This window comes from Anarhichas minor, unplaced genomic scaffold (genome assembly GCF_050575085.1).
Source record: "Anarhichas minor isolate MPS153535 unplaced genomic scaffold, ASM5057508v1 ptg000030l, whole genome shotgun sequence".
NCBI lineage: Eukaryota > Metazoa > Chordata > Actinopteri > Perciformes > Anarhichadidae > Anarhichas > Anarhichas minor.
In genome coordinates, this window is record NW_027466476.1 from 6,790,760 (window position 1) to 6,810,847 (window position 20,088).

The 20,088-nt window shown below is 43.1% G+C and overlaps 1 protein-coding gene across 1 annotated transcript in view; it reads left to right on the forward strand.

Annotated features, from left to right (window-relative positions):
* Positions 1-6,157: 6,157 nt before the first annotated feature.
* The window catches only part of LOC142964600 (homeobox protein cut-like 2), a 69,699-nt gene continuing 55,768 nt past the window's right edge, over positions 6,158-20,088 (forward strand). Inside the window, exon 1 of the mRNA XM_076104996.1 lies at positions 6,158-6,220. Coding sequence (XP_075961111.1) covers positions 6,158-6,220 — 63 coding nt within the window. The remainder of the gene's footprint in view (positions 6,221-20,088) is intronic.

The following is a 20,088-nucleotide window of genomic DNA, read 5'->3' on the forward strand; positions in this document are numbered from 1 at the left end:
ACGGGCCTCTCGACAGCTGCTGTCTAACCCTTGTTGTGGATTAACTCTCGAGCATTTATATCTCTCTCGTGGACGGGACCTCTGGCGCTTAGCTTATTTCTTTATTTTTTTGTTTTTAAGAGGATTCTTGCTCATATGGGACGCGAGGCGGAATGTGCGGATTCTTGTTGCAGGAACGTGATTGAACGAAATAATACGTTTAATTATTCTTGACCCCTTTGTGTCCTGCACCTGCTGCTCTTCTCTTCTCCTTTTCTTTCCTCCTTTCTCATCGCCTCTCCTCCCCTGTGAACTCTACTTTTCCCTCATCTCCTCCGTTTTGCTCTCCTCTCCTTGTTTGTCCACTCCTTTCCTCTCCTCTTGTCTCCTCTCCTCCTCTTTTCTCTCTTCCCCTTTTGACAGAGACCGTTAGAGGAAAAAGGACGCAACATTTACTCTCCTCTCATTACCCCCCCTCTCTGTATCTATATACTTTTTTAAAAATCAATTTAAAAAATAGATTAAAATAATCAATAAATCATCAATAGGACAGCACTATTTGTTTTTTAAGTATATAGATCTTTTTTGTTGATCTATTCAGTGCCCATGCTCATATTGACATGGGGTCTATTGATTCATCATCATTGGTGTGAGCAGAAGAAGATGTATATTTCATCACATGACAGTATATGATATAAATACATAATATAATATAATATAAAACACATGCAGCATGAAACAGAATGTCTCCTCACAGTCTGGTGGTACTTTAAACAAGATTGAATGCAATGACAATGAAATCTGTGTCCACTCACCATGTTCCAGTGGCAGCTGATGAGGAGCAGTATCCTTTATGATCGGGCGGCACACAAGACAATGGGTAGATATACTGACCCCTCTCCCCTACATAATGGGGCACGCTGGGCTATAAATACTCCACGCCTTCTTTAGTCAGAGGCCCAGGTAAAGAAGACTAGTCCCTCGCCGCCGCCAACCCATTGTCAGAGTTCATGAGATTTAGGGATAACAGCCAAACGCACATGCCCCATATACCGAGACCCCAGAATAACAATAGGACATAGCTTTGGCTCAGGAAGGACAGTTGTTTGTGACTCACAGTTGCACTTGATGGGATCCATCATCCAGCTGTCCCGTCAGAGCTCCACGGGGACCAAAACCAAGTTATGATGGGAGCGGTTTCTTGGTAGCACAATACAGGGAACTGTTAGCCGAAGCGTCCTGAGCCCCAATAAGATCATAAACAGCATGTCATGTTGTGGAAAACATTAGCAGGACGCCTTGTTTATACCATGTGTTGCATGAACAACATTGTTGTTCTCTTACAACAATGTTGGGCAGTTATCCATTCATGTGTTACACTGCTCTGTGTCCTTGAACAGTTTTTAGATGCATGTTTCATACATTAGTTGTAAGGTGGGTAAAAGGTATACTTTTGTGTGATGATAGAGTGCAAGCTAAGTGGATTTTAAGTGGAAAGACAAAACGCAGAGAAGGTAAATATGAATGTATTGTTATTTACTTATTTATAGTGCAGCATCAATCATCGCACACGTACAGTGAACACTTTAAAGACCTCGCTGTATGTGTGCAGTGTTTGACACCAGAAGGCTGTTTTCACATTCATCTGCTGAAGGAGGAAAGGTTCTCTGTGCCTTCCTTAAATCTCAGTTAAACATGTTTAACAGCAGGATTTTGTGACATCACAACTAGTTTGGAAGCCAAAGTTGGTCCAGAGTGCAACTTAAACAAGAGTGTGATGTGGAAACATGAGACCTCCAGTGCACCAACACTTAGAGTGGACTTTGCAGGGAAGTCAGAGACGTCTTGTGTCCAGCAGGTAAACCTTGGAAATGAACAATATTTGCATATTCACAGATTCGGGATGTTTTAATCAGAACGATGGAATCAATTTTAAGAATTTTTAACAATACATTTTTTGACAAGCCGCATCAGACAGGAATTATTATTCAAATCAGAGTATTTTATATGTCTTAAAACCTGCTGGAGGAGATCTTTAAGTGTCACAAGGATGCGTTTTATGACTTCTCCCAACATTAAGAAGTCATGTGTTTTGAATTCTTAATTCTTTGAACTATGAACTATTATAATGGTAGTTGTTTGAGGACTGCAGACCTGGTTTTCATATCGTCTGAAAAGTGCTTGGAAGAGAGTTTCATGGAAGGTTTGTAGTGTTTGAAATAAGGGTTGAATTAAAGGGTTGGTTCACCCAAATTACAGAACTTAATATAATCTTTCATTTTGGATGAACTGACCCTTTGAGCATTTACAGGACTGCAGACTAAAACTACACCGGCTCATTTGGATGTAGAAATAGTTAAATAGCTTTCATGGAGATCATTAGAATTTTGTTTTATTCAAGTTTTTAAAAAAGTGCTGTTTTCAAATAATTTCTTGAAAATGACATGTGTTCATTCACGTTCTTGTGGCTGAAATACATCTTTTTCAAAGCAGATATTTTGACATCACTGCATGAAAAGCACAGGTGTAATTCGTAAGTTGAAGGCTGCATAGCAGATGTTCCTGTTATTATACATAATGGATCTCAGGCATGACTTATTTAGTTGCATGTGTGCTTTTCCTGCTTTGACAAGTCACAGCGTCTGCTGCGACAAAGGTCTCGAGGCTGACCTGCAGAAATAAAGACAAATGCTTGAAATGCTCAGTGACGGTTTCTAAGCTTGTACTAAAGCATGAAAACAGTCACTGGGGGTAAAGTTGAACCCTACGACTATCATTTCGGACAGGTTGAGTGGAGATGCTGTCTTCCAACTGCAGACTCCTTTATTTCTTTGACCAGTCACTTACCTCTCTAGTCCAGTGGGTAGTGCTAGCAACCCACAGCATTCAGCATCTAAACCACACAAATCTGATCCTAACTCAGCTGCACTGAATCGACTCACTGTTGTCCCATCTGATTTTAAACAAATACTGTACGCATATAATGTAGTTTTAGCTCCGATAAAATCACTTTCATTAAATTGCATCATGCACCAAATGAGGTATTTCATTATGTTGATTATGATTTCTATTCATAAAAATTGCAAGACATTATCACATTTTCTAATGAATATTTAAATAAACCTTCATCTGGTCCACTAATCACCCACCCAGTAAAAAAGAAAGAAAGTCCTTTTAATACAGTCAAAGTGCAGATGCATACAGCCTTCATCAATACAGGCAAGACCAATCGAGTATTGATCGGTTCACGTAGGTGGATGGACGGTGGTGTTGTGAACTGTGAGCAGCTCTGCAGCCCTTCAGGAGAGGTGCAGACTCCAGACTCTCGTTGTTTTTTTAGGGGGAAAACAGGTTAAAAGCTCAATAAAAGACGACTGGAACGCATACAATTATAGTTCCAACGCTCCTGCTAAGAATTATAATAGCATACTGTTGCTCTCGTGAAACGGCTCAGTCAAAGCAGAGACCTCTCACATTTTTTGGCAGACCATCGCTCTCTTTCTCTTTGATCCCCCCTTGTTTGGTTAAATAAAGGTTGCTATGGTAACCAAGGTAATAATTGCTGAAGAAGTAACAAAACATTGTGAAACATTAACACACACACACGGCATAGTAGAGGTAGAATAATCCCACCATAGTGGCCGATGAGCATTACACAGCTAGTAATGGTGGTTTAGGTGCTGCACGCTCAGAGACAGTTTGTCTTTTCATTAACTGTCATCATTTCCACACTGATGTCCGGCCATTCTTCCCGGGAAACACAGTCGTTTTAAGTCCCTCGTCCACTGACCTCATCAAAACAATGGTTTTCTAGCTCTTGGATGATTTCCCTTCTGTGCACGCAGTCTTCATTTTAAATAACTGTGCATTACTTTTTAGATTAGGCTTAAGAGGCCCGTGGTGCTTTGTTGATGACAGCGGTGAATGTGAGGTCAAGATTATGTTCATAACTGATTGAGGTTATGAGTTTTCAGCTAGTTATTTTATGTGGAATCAGGGAGCCCAACGGACAAAGCATCATCCTCTGGAGGGGGGTGGGGGTGGGGTGGGGGGGTTGTGGGTTTTGGTCCCACCTGGGTCCCCACAGAGCCGTGGGTGCTCTACAGTCCCGTTGAGCCATGAGCACAGCGTTCCTATCTGGACATGTCTGTGATTACAAACACTTTTGCTTGACCTGCTGGTGAAACAGAGTTTTTGGTGTGAGCAGGGTGTGCAGCTGTCGGGCACGGAGACAAATGTCACCTGAGAAAACAGTATAGGTGTATATACGTGTCCTGACCCGGAGCTTCAGCCGGTTTCGCCCAGCTGACCCTCTGCTGAAGTGTGTCTGGGAGATATAGGGAGAGAAATTGTTCATTACAAAATGTGTTGTCTACTGATCAGATCCTCAAATGTCAAGTTGCATGAATGCTTAATTTTAAATAATGGATGTTTCAAAATTAATTCAGGAAATCACAAGATTTCAGACAAATTAGCTATTTCTTAAATGTACTCAAATTCTCATTCACATTTCATAAGCTGTTATAATTAGAAGCTGTCTTCCACAGCTCGATAGTGAATTCTGGTTTTCTTATACACCACTATCCTTATTATTTATGAATCTTGCATTTTAGCCTCACCCCTAGAGCCACAAATAAAGTGCAATAAGCAAAACTTTTAATAATCTTCCCTCTCCTTCCCCCCGTAGGTGTTTGTCTATGGCAGAGGAATATGTCATTGTCCCCCGCGGTGCTAAAAATATGACCCATGAGGATATTATTTTCTATTTGAGACTGATTTTCATATCGGCTGGAAGCTACTGCACACTGCGAGGCTGGTGCACGGTGACCAGGAGGTGGAACGTGGACTAAAACCATTGGTTTTGATGGATACCTTCACTCAGTGATAAAGGTATAATTAATGGAGGAAATCACAAAGTGCTCATCTGCACACAACCCGGCTCCTATAACACTGTGGTGTCAGCAGGGGGAGCACCTGGCACCAGTGCTGGAGCTCTACAGCAGCCTGACCAGAGGAATGACTTCCTTTATGTAGACAAAGAGCACCCTCATGCTTTATTAAGTTAGACAAAGTAAAACACCTGACAGTTCATATCTGTTCAGAATGCTGCTGTCATTAGAATTATTAAGAGAATTGTCGATTTCATAAAGACAATCTGTTTTTATTCCAATCTAAAAGCACATGTTTATTCTCTTATACTGCATGCACGCATACTTGTACATTCTCATTATTTTCTGTTAATATGAATGAACAACAATGATGAATGTAGGCACACAGAATTTGACAATCTATGCAACATGACCCACATAAATAGTAAAAAAAACATAATTACAACATATAAAATGTTAAATATTAATAAATGTGGGCTTAAACTATTACTAAGCTATTTTTTCACAGGTAATAATGTCTAACTATAAGAAAAATGGGTTTTAAAGAAAAGAATACGATAAAAACCCAACACACATACCTCAAGAATAAAGATATGCGTTCAATGTCAATGCATCACTCTAAAAGATTGATTTAAAAGTGCAGCTCATTAACAGTATATATGTTAAGTTCTCTCTTAAAATACGGACGTAGAGATACATTGATATATTTTGTGTGATTTGCATGATGAGAATGTGACATTCTGATAATATTTGGACTAAATATGTCGATAATGTAGCTTAATTTCCAACACTGTCTGTAATTGTAGGCTATACTGTCCCGTCTGCTCCTGTAATAAACACTGTATAAAAAAAAAAGTGGGCTTGGCTAAATTCCCTGAACTCTACTAATCTACACATCATCTCCTTCCCTTTTCCAGACGCTATTGATCAACCCCGGGCTGTACGTCAGTATTGATAATTTTGCCAAAGCAAAATCAAGAGCAATTGTCCAGTTAATGTCGGGAACGGAGGCACGGACACACTTTGCTCTTTACTTTTCAAAGACCCGGGCACTTCTCCAAAAAAACAAAATCTCCTCTACTTTTCTTTTTTCTCTCCTCACTGTTACTTCCACAAAAAAACATGTTGGCAGACTTGTCAAACATATCGGCGGAGTCTCGTGTTAAGTCAGTTGGCTGTTTTTTTCTAAAAGTGGGACCGGTGATCGTAAACGTTGTTTAACGAGTGGGGAATCCAGCCCACATATTTATTGCAGCCGCTGAAAAAAAATCTCCTCAATATCCCCCAAGATGGCCGCCGATGTAGGATCGATGTTTCAATATTGGAAGAAATTTGATCTACGGCGGCTTCAGGTTAGTGCTATTCTCACCTTTCTCTGCTTATTTTTCCAGCGGTATGTCTCGTGACTGTTCTCCGGGGTGTGTTGTCTCGTTTTGGGGCGAGCGCGAGGCGAAAGCCGGCGTTGTTTGCATTGATAGTTATTAGAAATTGATCTCTCTTCTGCCTTTGTTCAGTTCAATCATTGATCCGCGGTGGAGCGACCGTGGAGCAGCACAGCCTCTGTGTTAGCCACACCGATCTGGGATCAGCACCGCGGACAGCACTGATGTTTACATGCATTAGCTTTTTTCTGCCTTTTTTTTACTCTTTATTGTCCGCGACAAGCACCACCGGCGTACTTACGTGCACGGAAACTTTTAATGCGCCCCTGAGTCTCTGTTCGTGGACATAGGCTGTAACTTTTTCACCCAGCTTTAATGTTTTATGCGGTTTGTGTCGACGGCCGTTGCGTTGCTGCTGCATCTTTCAGTAGGCTAATAGTACTATTCTTGTGATTTTACATATTTTTATTTTTATGTGTGTGTGTCTTGAAGAATTTGCATGTTTGGGGAAGTTTAATTTGTGATGGTGGGAAAGTTTATTTTGTGCACATTAGACATTTAAATGCAAAAAAAAAAAAAAAAATGTTCCGTTTTTTTTGTAGACTGTACATTTTGGAAACGTTATCTGTCAGCGACAGTGCAACATATAACCGGTTAGTTGTTGGGAAAAAAGACGAGCTTTTTTTTTTAAGACGCCGGAGCGTTATGTCGCCGGCACAAATGTTTGTAATTACTAGCGGGGAGAATGTGTCAGGTGAGCGGTTTGTTTGTGTCACAGCTCCGTAACGCTCCCTGCACGGTCCTATTTAAATAGCATGTCAGCTCCGTGTAGCCTATAGCTTAACCCGCTGAGCTCAAAGTTGCATTTATAAGCATCAATGCTGACCGGCTTATGCGTTTAGTATTTCTGCAAGCAAAACGTTGCATTTTTAGGATGTGAAAGCTAAACGCTGTTTGCAGTGTCCACTCCCCCCCCCACCCCTCTTCCTCCCATCACCACCACCACCACCCCTCCTCTCCTCTCCTCTCTCCTGAAGCCGCATAGGGCTGCTCGGCCGGGGGGGCTGTGTAATTGTATTCCCCGCTAATGTTTGTAAATCAGCCTCGGCTCCGGCGCAAGGGCAACGTTCTCTGTGCCGTTTGACTGATGTTCTGTAACATGAGGACTGACAGGAGCGCGGTGGAGACCGCGTGCCTCTGAAAAAAAAGCCTACCGAGGAGGAGAAATCAGATCTGGTGGCTCTCGGTTGTCTGGTGTTTGGCCCGAGTGTTGTTCCAGCTCCCGGCCGCTGGACCCCTCTCTCTCTCTCTCTCATCCAGGCTCGGATCCAGAGGGGCAGAAGGGAGCTATTGTTGTTGCGGCTTCACGTATAGCGTCTGTCTCTCTCTGCGGGCTCTCATGCTGATTCACCCCGGCTCCAGAGGACCGTGCAAGCATTTATGATAGATGTATACATTCAAGGTTTTTTCATTAAATATGACTGAGTTGCCTAGGAGCTAAATCTGAACTGCCCCTTAAGGATGCCCGAGCCATTACCTAGTGTCATGAGCAGTGATGTAGTGGTATATAATAAAAAGGGTATAGCCTCCAGTCTGTGACCATCATCATAAGGCACACAGCCATTTATATATATATATAAAAAATAATGATACCCAGCAGAAAAGTATTAGTTCATGCTTGTGTTCCCTCATGGAAATGAACTTTGATGTGGAATAGCAGTAGGCCTATACCTGCAGATGGGTTATTGGCAGTTTATAAAGGTGGCAAAGTCAATAATGAGGAACTGGTGGAAGGTGGATGGAATGAATTTACATCTGCACCATCCCTGGTTTTAGGCTTTTTGGATTATATTCCCATAGTCCAGGTGATATTGGGAAAAAAAACACTGAGTACATGGATAATTGTGCAAAGAGGTTATTTTATGTGTTAGTCCACATCGTCTCAGTCTTCATGATTAAATAAGCTAAAATGCACATATTGGCTTGAATTATAGCATCTATGAATAGCACGCATTGACTTTATCTTTAATGTCTGGAAAAAGGCCCCTTTTTATGATGCTTTTCAACCGCTATGTTCACCATGTGAAGTTCAGGTGTTGGTAACGATCATGTGACAGTTGACAAAGAGCCAAACGCATGCATGTGCTGAAAGTGTGTGGTTTCATTTTCCACGGAAGTGATGTTCCTCGCACGCTGAAACATTTCACGTTTCACAGGATCTGATCACATTATCTTATCGTCAGCAGCTCCGGTAAATATTCTCACAAGCCTCTCTGCTCTCGAGCATGCCCGTAGCTTAAATGTCAGAAATCAATTAATTCACTTATTTCTGATTCAGTCATGGTTGGAGCCGGTCCTGGCAGTGTAAAATCATTACAGCCGTTTCCCCCATCTAACCCCATACGGTAGTCTCGCTACACATCCGAGGACATCTACGAGCTATTTATTTGAGCAGTTCACACTGGAACATTTCATTTCTCATTACGAAGTTATTATATCAGTAAACTGAGTGTGCATTTTTTTCTCTCTCTCCCCGGTGTTAGTGCGGTAGCTTCGTGCCTCCGAGTTGTACAGGATGAATAATTCACCTGCAGGCTGATGAAAGGAGGGCAGGGAAAGTGCGAAGCGCTGAGGTGGAGTGACCTTGGTTCCTGCTGGCTGCAGGTCACCCGGCCGTTGCTGTGGTAATCATTCACACCAGCCAGATGGCATTTCCGTGGGCGAGCATGAAAAGGACGGGTCAGGGTCTGTCCTGCCAGGTCCTGCCAGGCCCAAAAACAACTCTGGGCCAACACAGTACCTGGAGAGAGAGAGAGAGAGAGAGAGAGAGAGAGAGAGAGAGAGAGAGAGAGAGCATTGGGCCGGTAGGAAGACTTTGCACAGTCAGGTGATGAGAATGTGTGATCAAAACATGAAGAAAAATATACAGTATCCTCTCAGCTGAAATGTTGCATTTATTATTAATGTATCACACCTTTAATTGTCCCTGAAGCACTCAGAGAAAGGATATCATCAAAGCAGACAAAAAACAGACGTGTATTTGATTTAACTTTAGAAGACTTTGGCTCCACGCCGAAGCCTTTTACTCCCAGTTACTTTTATCCCTCTGTTGTTTTTTTAACGATGTCGCAATGCTGCGCTCATACGGCGAAATAATGCTCCGCTTATTTGTTACCGTTTTCCGAGCCTTGTTTCCATTCTCTCTTCCATGAATCCAAGAGGCAGTGGGGTTTTAGATCAGGAACAAAAGCTTGTGATTGTACTACATTTAGCATGACTCAGTTGCTCTGGTGTCAGCTCTAATCCGCACACAGAGACAACAGTATTGCCAAACAGTGAAATTGCTTTGCAGCCTGTGAGCCTGGCTGCCTCCGCTGCCAGCCTGCTCTGTGTGCTATTTGCCAGTAGCTCCCACACACACACGCGCACACACACACACACACACACACACACACACACACACACACCCACACACACGCCAACCCAGCAATCTCAAATTGGCTGTGAAAATCGGTCTCTGTCTCCATTTCATTCATGCTTTCATATATTTGTTTGCTGATATTGTTAATGTCACATGCATCAGTATAATCTCATTGTGGTGGAGAATAAGTGAGTCCAAAGCGCCTCAGATCTTGTATTATTTATCATAATGACTGCATCATTCCATTCATACGCTGCGATAGACTTTTGTTGTCAGGTTTTTCAAATCTTCATCAGAGTAAGTGCTGCGTTTGAATGTAAAAAGCTGCCCCATCATCATCATCATAATCAGCAGTGGTTTGAGCATGCCTCCCGTATAAACATTCCTTAAAAAACGCTTTCATTATTACCACTTCTGCGAGCGGATGGGTGGGGCATGTCTGTCACGGTCCCGCATCCTTCGGGTTGCCCCTTCTCTTCCTTTTTGACAGTGACAACAAAGCAAATAAAGAAAGAGAGGAGCTTTTTACGCGACTATCTGGGGCAAATTGAGATGTGAAATCCAGGAGCCATAACCCCGGTACATAAAACGCAGGGAACATTAGAGAGCGAGAGGAGTGAAACAGACTTCAGCATTAAGCTGTTTAACCTCTCTGTGTAGCATTAGTGGTAGAGACTTCAAAGCAGATGCTTCAGCTTTGGAAGCTAGAATGACAAATGGGTTTAGAGACAGCTCCGATGAGCATTCTCACAGGAAGACTAGGCCCGTCATTAATGTCAGCTTAATCACTTTGACCTTCCTTCAAGTAGATTTCCATACCTATCCAATCATTTTGCCTTGCTTGTGCTCCCGTCTGCACACTGCTGTATGTGCTGCCGCTTGATAAGCCCGGTTGTGATGATGTTACTGCCTGTATCAGCAATTGTATACTTGAAATGTCTCGAAAGCTCTGGTGTTAAAGGATTGCTTCACGCAAAATACACACATTTTCTTCTCACTTTGCTTTAGCCATGCAATTAGCTTTGGTTTTATTTCCCCCAGCTTTTTGACACGTACGTCTCTGAGATCCGATGCGATGGTGGTGAATGCAATTTCCTCTCCGTATAGTTCACAGCTTTCACAAAACTACAGCTGCAGCTCGTGTCTTTCAAGACACCGCCGTGCTACGTATCTCTGCATCAGCATCTCGCTAAATCCGACGTTTCAGTCCCCGACTGGCTCGTAAGATGAGTTACGGGAAGAATTCTAATGAAATGTAACATAAATATGACATTAGCTGGGTCCAGAGTAACACCAATAAAACATGAGAGGTCTTCCATACGAACCTTGTACAATCAAAGATAGAAGCTATGTAAACAAACCGTGGGATGCCTTGAAGGTCGACGATTCCGAACCAAAAACACGTCTCGTGATGGTTAAGGTTGAGGCAACAAAACTACTTGGTTAAGGTTAGAAAAAACATGATGGTTTATGTTGAAATAATGACGTAAGAAGGTAGCTAGCTAAATAAATAACTGGCCTCAGCGGACATTCTTACGTAACGTTACGTAACAAGCGTAAATTCACTTTTAATTTACTTTTGGTCTCACATGGGACATGAACAGCGATATCCTGTGTTTGTAACCTCGCACAAGCCTGATGTTCCCCCCCATGTTGCTAAGAAGATTGCTTACCGCCAGCTGAGCATTTAAACATTTCATCCCGTAACAACTTTTGTGAGCAGCTCTGTGACTGAAATGTCTGAAATCTAGGAGATGGAGACGCAGGACCGTGATACGTAGGAAGGTTGTGGATCAGGGCTGGAATCCACAGAACGGTTTTCATTTGAACTAGTTTCTACCGAAGAATTCATCTCTACAAAAACTGCTGACAGCATGTCCTGTTGGATTTGTATAGAGAAACAGGGACGTTGTTGAGGAAAGAGATGTTACTATGAAATGTTGGCAACGCTGTGAGCACCTCAAGCACAATTGTATTCTTTATTGTTATTATTTTAAAACTCACAGACTGATATCTCAAAACCTTCTTGACTAGATACCACTGTGACTAAATGTTTTTTGTAATTCGGCTAACGTGACCCTTTAAACTTCCTGATCAGAGCAGCTAAACTTATGGACCTCGTGTGATCAGGGCTGGGCGATATTACATATCTCGATAATGATACACATCACAATATAGCATTGTTTTCTGGTAATTCAACAAATAAACAGTCTATATGAAATAACCACATGGTAAAGCCTTTACTCCTGTGTGAAGTGTTTTCTCATTTAATTCAGAACTTTAATGCAAAAATTATTAGTTTCAAGTGAAATTATAAAAATAAACAGATATCTCCAACTATATTTATGTATCACGATATTTCGGTATATGATTTCATCACGATCTGATTCCATTGAAAGACAATGATTTATCATATTGAATCATCACCCAGCCCTACTGTGCACATACCAACTCACAGTATTGATCACTAATTGCTGTGGCTAATGAGCGCATTAGAGTTAACGTCACATTTTGCCCGAATATCTCTGTTTTTGGAGGCTTGCTGTTTTAGTGCTGTCTCTTACGAAGCGCTGTGTGCCAAGAAAAGCAATGCCCCCCCCCCCCCCCCCAATGTTTCAGCAGGAACGCCCCCTTGGGTAGTTGACGGTGCTTCATAGCGAGAGACGCCAGATTCTTCATAGCAGCGCGTTCTCCGTTTCTGCTGCCCCGAGGCTGGAGCAATTGCTTTGCAGGAGTAAATAACCAGCTTTAACAAAACTTCAGGGACACATTAGTCTGCTGGCGGACGGCCGCATGGCGGTAGGGCAGCCTCTTCCTCCCTCACAGCGAGCCGGGCGGAAGCGTCCGGAGGGGAGAGGTAATGGCTTTGGGTATAAAGCTGTGTGACAGTCCCATGCCAGGCAAGTTCATATTGAGCAGCGCCTCTCTGCCGCGGCCTTGTGCTTTATTTGTTTTGAGTGTCTGACGCCACAGCAGACGTAGCGAGCACCGGTCCTTTCTTGTTCTTGTCACTGGGCTTACGATGACTCCCACTGCACCAGCCCCCTCTCCCTGTCTCTCCCTCTCTCTACCTAGCAAGCCTCAGCTGTATTTGGCAGACTTTCACTTGCTCTATTTCATTCCTCGATTGTCCATTTCGTCCCTCATGACCAAAAAAAAAAGGGAAAAAAAAGCCTTTTTTTCTTCTCCTTCCAAATGTGCAAGTGCCAAGCGTTTGTACTGTGTGTGTTCTGATGTCGGTTGTCATGTAGCGTGGTGTGAAGGGTGCTCCTGGGCCCAGAGCGCTCATGAGATCAATGCTTCACTTACCTTCTCCAGGTTGTCTTCGGGGATCTCAGCCTCTCTCATTATGTGCCACTGCTCAGAGTGTATTTACCAGACTGGAGGAATACTAGTCCTGTGCATGCCACCCATTCGTAAAGCCCATTTGTCCTCATTTAAGTGGGAAGGGAGGAGACCCGGGGAAAGACGGCCTCTTGTTGGCCTTTTGAGTATTAAACCGGCGTTTGTTATTACTAAGCAGACGCGCTCTTATTTATCAAAATAATACAAAAGGTGTGTTATAGCAAAAGCAGATGGATCAGGCTTGTTGTGTAAGCCGTTCTTGTCTTTGTGCAGCTGCTACCCCCACACAGTTAATTACTCTCTTATTCATCCCCAACAATGGGAGGCGATAGAATAAATCTGAGCCGCGCACTCTCGCTTCTTCACCGGGAAGGTGCAGACTGGGACCCTAAAGCGAGCGAGTGGCTTCAAGAGGTACAGTTTATCATTTTTAATGGAGAGGAACAGGAAGTGGAGACGTGAAGCTGGGCTCCGTGATTTATACGCCGCCTCAGTCGGGGGGGTGAGAAAAGAGCAAGTCTATCTCCCTGTCCACACCTCTGGTTCGCGGTCGCTCCTGCTTGAATCATACAGCCCTTTGGCGTTCTCGGCTCTTCAACACCACCAAAATACTCTTGCACTTTGTCGGAGCCTCTCCGGGGAAATAACAGAACTGGAGAATTTGCCGACCTAACCGTGAGGTTTTGTAAAAAAAAAGAAGAAAAAAGTATTGCCCTATTCATTTATTATCCATTATTAATGTCAGCAATTATAGATGTTAACACGTATGGTCTAATTAGTTATTGCTGGTGTGTAGGGGGGTACAGTGTCATCCCAAAATCCTGCCTCTCTCTTCATCTGGTTCTGTTGTTCCCTGAAAAGCCCAGTGATGTCATGCCTCCATTGTCACCTGTTCATTTGCTTTGGTAGTGGAGGGCATCGGGGTATTGATTAGGGTTTGCGACTGTGTTAGCGGCTCTGCCGGTGTGTAATATAGGCCTTGAGGCGATTCTGTCTCTCCGTTCAGTCTCACGAGTGCTTTCCAGACCTTGTAATCTTAATTAAATATGCAACTTTTGATCGCAACAGGGTCACTATTTATTTATTTTTTGCATTGAAATGTGGTCACACTCAGCCCCCCCCCCCCCCCCATGACAGAAAAAGCAGACATTTTGAATCTTAATGCAAAACAAGGGAGTAAAGAACAAAGAACTGAATTGAGTCGCTCCTTTTTCAATTTCCCTTGTTAGCCTCCTGCTGCATTCCCCCTATAGTTTTTATTTTTTCCAGAAGAATTTTATGATATTTTTTCCTTCCCCTCCCCACCTCTCTCCCTCTTCCTCTCCTCCCTCTCACTCCTCGGCAGTTTTCCCCAGACAGGTTCCACAGTGTTTTAGAGGGGATGGATTTAATTGCTCTGTGGGGATTGGTTGGCTGTGCCGGGCTCGGCTGTTTAATTAGTGTACCCTGCCGGGATTGGTTTAATGCTTCATGATCTTGAAATTGTCTGATTGTTCAGCCCCCTGGGGAGTCTCTCTGCCTACGTAGGCCAGCAGGTTTAGCTAAACATTGCTCCAGGCTCCCGCTGTATGCGAGAGGAGGAAGAGTACGCCTGAGGAACAAAGATTTGGTCGAGGTTGTGTGTGTGTGTGTGTGTGTGTGTGGGGGGAGGGGGGGGTCAACTTGTACGACAAACCAGAGGACATGCTTGTGAAGTGGACAGGCTTCTGGGTCCTCCTGAGTACTCGACTGCAGGAGGTCTGCAGACCTCGAGGGAACGTTTATCCTCACAACGTCTCAACTCAGCTTGATGCTGTGTGGAAACGATCCAATTGACTATTAATGCAGTACCAATATTTAGACTGTGTTTCTTTATGATAAGCGAGCACGTGAGAGCAAAGAATAACCAGTGAAGCATGTGGTTCTCCGCTTGGCCCGTATACATTCTCGCTTGGATGTCTGAATATTTCTGAAGCAAGCTTTTTTTTCTCCCGCTGACTCTGTTTTGCATGTGGGAGAATCTCCGCTGCGATGAGGCCACCAGGATCATTCCGCGTGGATCTCTGAGTGATGCGCTTGGTCACCTTGAGTGAGAGGAGCTGGGGAAATTACTTTTGTGTAAATGGGGTGGAGGGTGTGTCTGTGTCCCTCCTGTAGCCCTGCACGGGATGCCCTTGGTTTGGTTCAATCGTGGCAGCGGTGTTGACCTCAACAGTAAATGTGCTTGGCATCAGATCCCCGGATAAGGGAAGAGCGTGATGTTGTGGCGGCGGCGGCGGCACAGTCCGGCACAGATAGTACCTATTGAAGGCTAAACTCATTCCGCTTCATCAGACTTATCGAGCCCACTCACTCAAAGAACTCAACCTTCAAGTGCATAAATCTCCAGTGGATGATAATAGGAAATACCTTCCTCTGCCTCTCTGCCTGGACTTTATAATGCGTTTGTCCTCACAGTGAATGATGACTGAGTGTTCTGGTGCAACAATGATTACTTTCAGTCTGAGAGCCGTCAGTAGAAGGTATCCTCCTGATAGATGCCACACAGATCACGCATTCTGCTTTTTCTTGACTGGATCGTCTGCGCTGCACCTCATGCTACGCCTCTGTACCCGCTGCTGTGTTTACAGATGCACACGATCACCAAGGTGATAGACCACATGGCAACCAAAAGCGAGTCCCACATGAGAGTCGCACCCTGGGCTTCATCCCCTTTCTCTATGGGGGAGATGCCCTGATTACTGAGTGACTTTGTGCTGGAGTTGAGGGCCCTCTCCAGCTGTTGGGATTGTTTGTGCAGTGATGATGAGGGGTTGTGAGTAATCAGAGACGGGTTGTGTAGACAATCTGTTAATCTCTCCAACGTTTCAGCTATGTTGGGAACATTTTTATCCATTTGTGATAAATGTTACTTTCTGCGTTTCCTCAGTCTAAAACAATAGGTGTACTGCTAGAATATAACAAGCTGTGGTCGTATCGGTGGGATCGGAGATATTCATTGTGTTCTGTTATTTTTGAGGGGTCAATTGTGGATCATGGTCAAAGTCAACAATGCTGCTCTTTCATAAATGCGCCCCAAGATTTAATATGGCAGGGCTCGTTCTCCTTCAAAGATACAAAATGTTATTGCATCCCAACGCCATCCCCCACTGCCTTTTGGGCAGGGTGTGAGTCCGGCGTTCGTCTAGACGTGCGGCATCATTAACCTGCCACGACCTCGGCCCCTGATGAATTCGCTCTCACATCCCCTGCAGCCTGGCGTTAGCAGCCCTTTCCTGCAGTCCACTGGGAACTGGGGCTCCTCTGGACCGGCCATTAGAGCCACATAGCCTCCACTGGCAGGCATTAATAGGCCAAGTGGCCGGAGCCTCTCTCAGACTGCTGAATAATTCAGACCGTCTGGGCCGTGTCTAGTCCCGGGGCGCAGGGGGGGAGGATGTGAACTGGGGAAGCAAGGTGCAGGGGGGGCTGCATGGAGGTGCAGGGGTTAATAACAGGTCTGCCTCTCTGTGTCAGCAGCTGCTCAACCCCCTCAACCCCCAACCCCACCCCATGTATGAAAGAATCCTATCCAGTTGATTAGATTTTTCAAAATGGATCAATTTTTAATCAGCGGAGCATCTGACTACGGTCAATACCATTGTCGCTGGGAAGACAGTTGTTGGACAGCCGTCTTTATTTACAGGAATGTTTGTTTTTTACTGTATGCAGATGGAGAGGCAGGAAATGGCTAGCTCAGATCACTGCACCACTGCAGTCCCTGGCCTGTCCAGGCAGGGGTCTGGCCTCATCATGCATGTCTGCAACAACACCACCACCACCACCACCACCAAGGCTGCAGCAAATCCAGCGCTTCCTGATCCTGCCCTTTTGGATGTTTAGTCGTGAATAGTTATTCACATCAGAGCAGGAAAGGTGGATTTGTCTAATGTCTTTTCCTGTGCGAATGTGGGTCTGTCCGGAGAGACTTCTCTTACCATTTTGCATCTCCATAAGTAGTGAGTAGGAGTGAGGAGCCAACAAACTAGCTGTAATACCGCCATCAAAATTTCATTGGGCTGTGGGGAGACCCTAACATGTTAAATAATGAGGAGCGCATAAACTTAATGTTCAGAACCTCTCCGCAACTGCTGACGACGTCTAGTTATGACTCGATACGTAGGCAGAATTATGAGAAGATAATCCTTCTTCAGACTGCTCCACATCTGGTTCTTAAACACCCCCCCCCCCCACACATATTATTTGTGTGATCACTCTGAGGAGCCTTCAGTGTGTAAAAGATCAGAGTGAAGTACGTTTTATGAAATATAAATACTGTCCTGTAAGTCTGGGAGGATGGAGGAGCACTCTTACATGTTCCACTTTTCTATCTCCAAACAGAAAGTATTGATATTGTCTATTTCAATGACATATAGTAGAAGTAAGGCCACCATTGTATAGGGAAAAATTAATTAATAATATAATTAATTAATAAAAAAAGTATATATATATATATATATATATATATATATATACTGAAATAGACGCCTTCACAGTGTCCTTATTAAACAGTGAAATGTTTCAGTAATCAAGGTCAGATGGTGCGATGTGCTGTAGAATCAATAATGTTCTGTCCTGATGGGGTTACATCAATATATTCAAGTCAAAAAGATCAATCGATAATGTCACCAACATGGAAACACTTAAAAGTGCAAATAAATGATTTCACATTCACTCCACGCTATCGCTAGGAAATATGATCATGTAGGCTAACCCAAATAATTAAGAAAAGATATCAGTGAAAGAAGAGCACTAAAAATGACAATTAGCCGAGCTTTAGAATGCCAGACGTCATCCCGCTGTGCCTGAGACAATGTCTCACCTCATAAACTGTCACGAAAAAGTGACTTTAATGACCCTAACACAAAACTAAGCAGAGGCAATAGTGTTTTGTTCTAACTAATCGTATTAACTTCAATTGAAATAATGCAGATATTAAAAAGCAGCTCCCATAAAAGGAACAATTAAAACTGCATGGTTGACAGTAAAAGCTACACGCAGTCAAAAAGGTAGGTAGTCCCAAAACACCGTCAATAACGCTGAGGCGACGGAGCATAAAGATGATACATGCGTCAGTGATTTAGGAAGGTGACGGCAAAAGTAGGTTCTTCTGGAAATTGCTACAATTATCATAACAATGCAAATTTGTTTGCTTCTGTAAACTTAAAAATCTTGTTGAAAATGAGGAGAAAAATGTAGAAGTGTTGGTTGTACTGATCCAGACACATTGAGGAGGAAGACGAACGACAATGACGCAAAACACAACGCTTGTGCATGGATCCCCGATAATAACCGTAATTATAGTTTGATATTGTATGTATGTAGCTTTCTTTTATTCAAAACAAGCTCCGGAGCACTTCATAGTCATGAGAGATAAAAGAGTGAGCAGATGAAAGACATCAATACGACAGAAGGACACCGAGGCAGTGATGGAAAACTTGAAATAAGATAAAGAAAAGGTTTCAGCTCCAAGGATATTAAGACAATATGCTGTCGTCAGGAGGAATACATAAACGAAGATCACAGGAGTATATGACAGTCTTGATATTTTGTATATATAGATGTACACAGTATCAAACAACACGGTACACTATACAATAGCAGCAGTATTTGACTGTTTGTACCTGCTAACAGAACTGGCATATTGACTGTAGTGTGTGACATAACGACGTCTTGAATGATACATTTGCATATTGACATAATAACAATTTGGCAAATGACACCGGCATGAATTCTGACCCTGAGATATAGCAACATGTTTGCATATAAACAGGATGGCGTTAGCGTTGCATAATGGCATGCGGGCATATTGACACATAAATAACGTCGGCACGTTGCAGACCGACGCTTATTACCAGCGTAATTACTTTCCCCGGTTTCCTCTGTTCAAGCGCGCTCCTATGAACTTTTTGAGTAGACTGGTAGATATTTATTAACCTCAGTGGAAAGATATTGTTAGTTTATATTACAGATGCACCGATCCGACTCTTTGAGTACCGATACGGATACCTGGGCTCTAGTCATCGGCTGATACAGAGTACCAAACCGATACCAGTGTATCATTTATAAGATGCCTCACTGTGTGGAAGTCTATAAAATGTCCATCCCAGTTTCTCAAAGTCCAAGGTGAGGTCTTTAAATATCTTGTTTTCTCCGTCCAAACACCAAAATATTCAGTTTAATATGATATAAAACAGAGAAAAGCAGGAAATATCGTTATCTAAGAGGCTGTACACAGCATTTTTTTGCACGTTTTGCATGAACAATTATCAAAATAGTTGACAATTATCTTTTCTGTAAATTGACTAATCGATCAGTCGCCTAATTGTTTCAGCTCTAATATCATTTTTTAAAACATTTTCTGCCCCATTTAAACAGATATCCATCCCAGCTATTTGAGTCAGTATCGGCCTAAAATCCGATATCGGTATCGGTGCGTCCCTTGACTCGAGACTACAGCAATCTGAAAAATGTCTCAAACTCTCAATATTAAAATTGACCATATTTTCAGAAATGAAGCAAATCAGAAATTACAATTATCTATTGTAGCTTTATTCATGCTTCATATTTCTGGTGCTCCAGTTTCTGACTGACAATGGAACAACAACAATACAAATGAGACGGTGTAACGAGTAAGACAGTTCAGCCTGAACATAAAACCCCCTGTCTGTCCTCCATCCAATCCTCCTTCTTAAACATCAAACTTATGCAAAAAGAAGCGATGCTTTCACTAAGGAGTACTTATTTTTTGCTCACTAATGAAAATGTTTTGAATCTCTCTGCTGCGGCGCCAATGGCGTTTGTTTCCGTCTTTGCTCTCTGATTATAGAACTGTATAAACTGGGCGAGATTTTGAATTCTTAGCTGATTGCACGCCTGTAGCCCTGCGCTCTCTCTGCTTTCCTTTCCAGACCTCTTTCTCCTGATAGCCTCCTTTCTTTCTTTTTTCTGGCACAGAGAGATGCAGTGCACTTTATATGCAGTTATGCTGAATAGGTGCTGATGTATGTTGAAAACAGTTTTGCAGGTGCCTTGTCAAAATTTGCAGTGGATA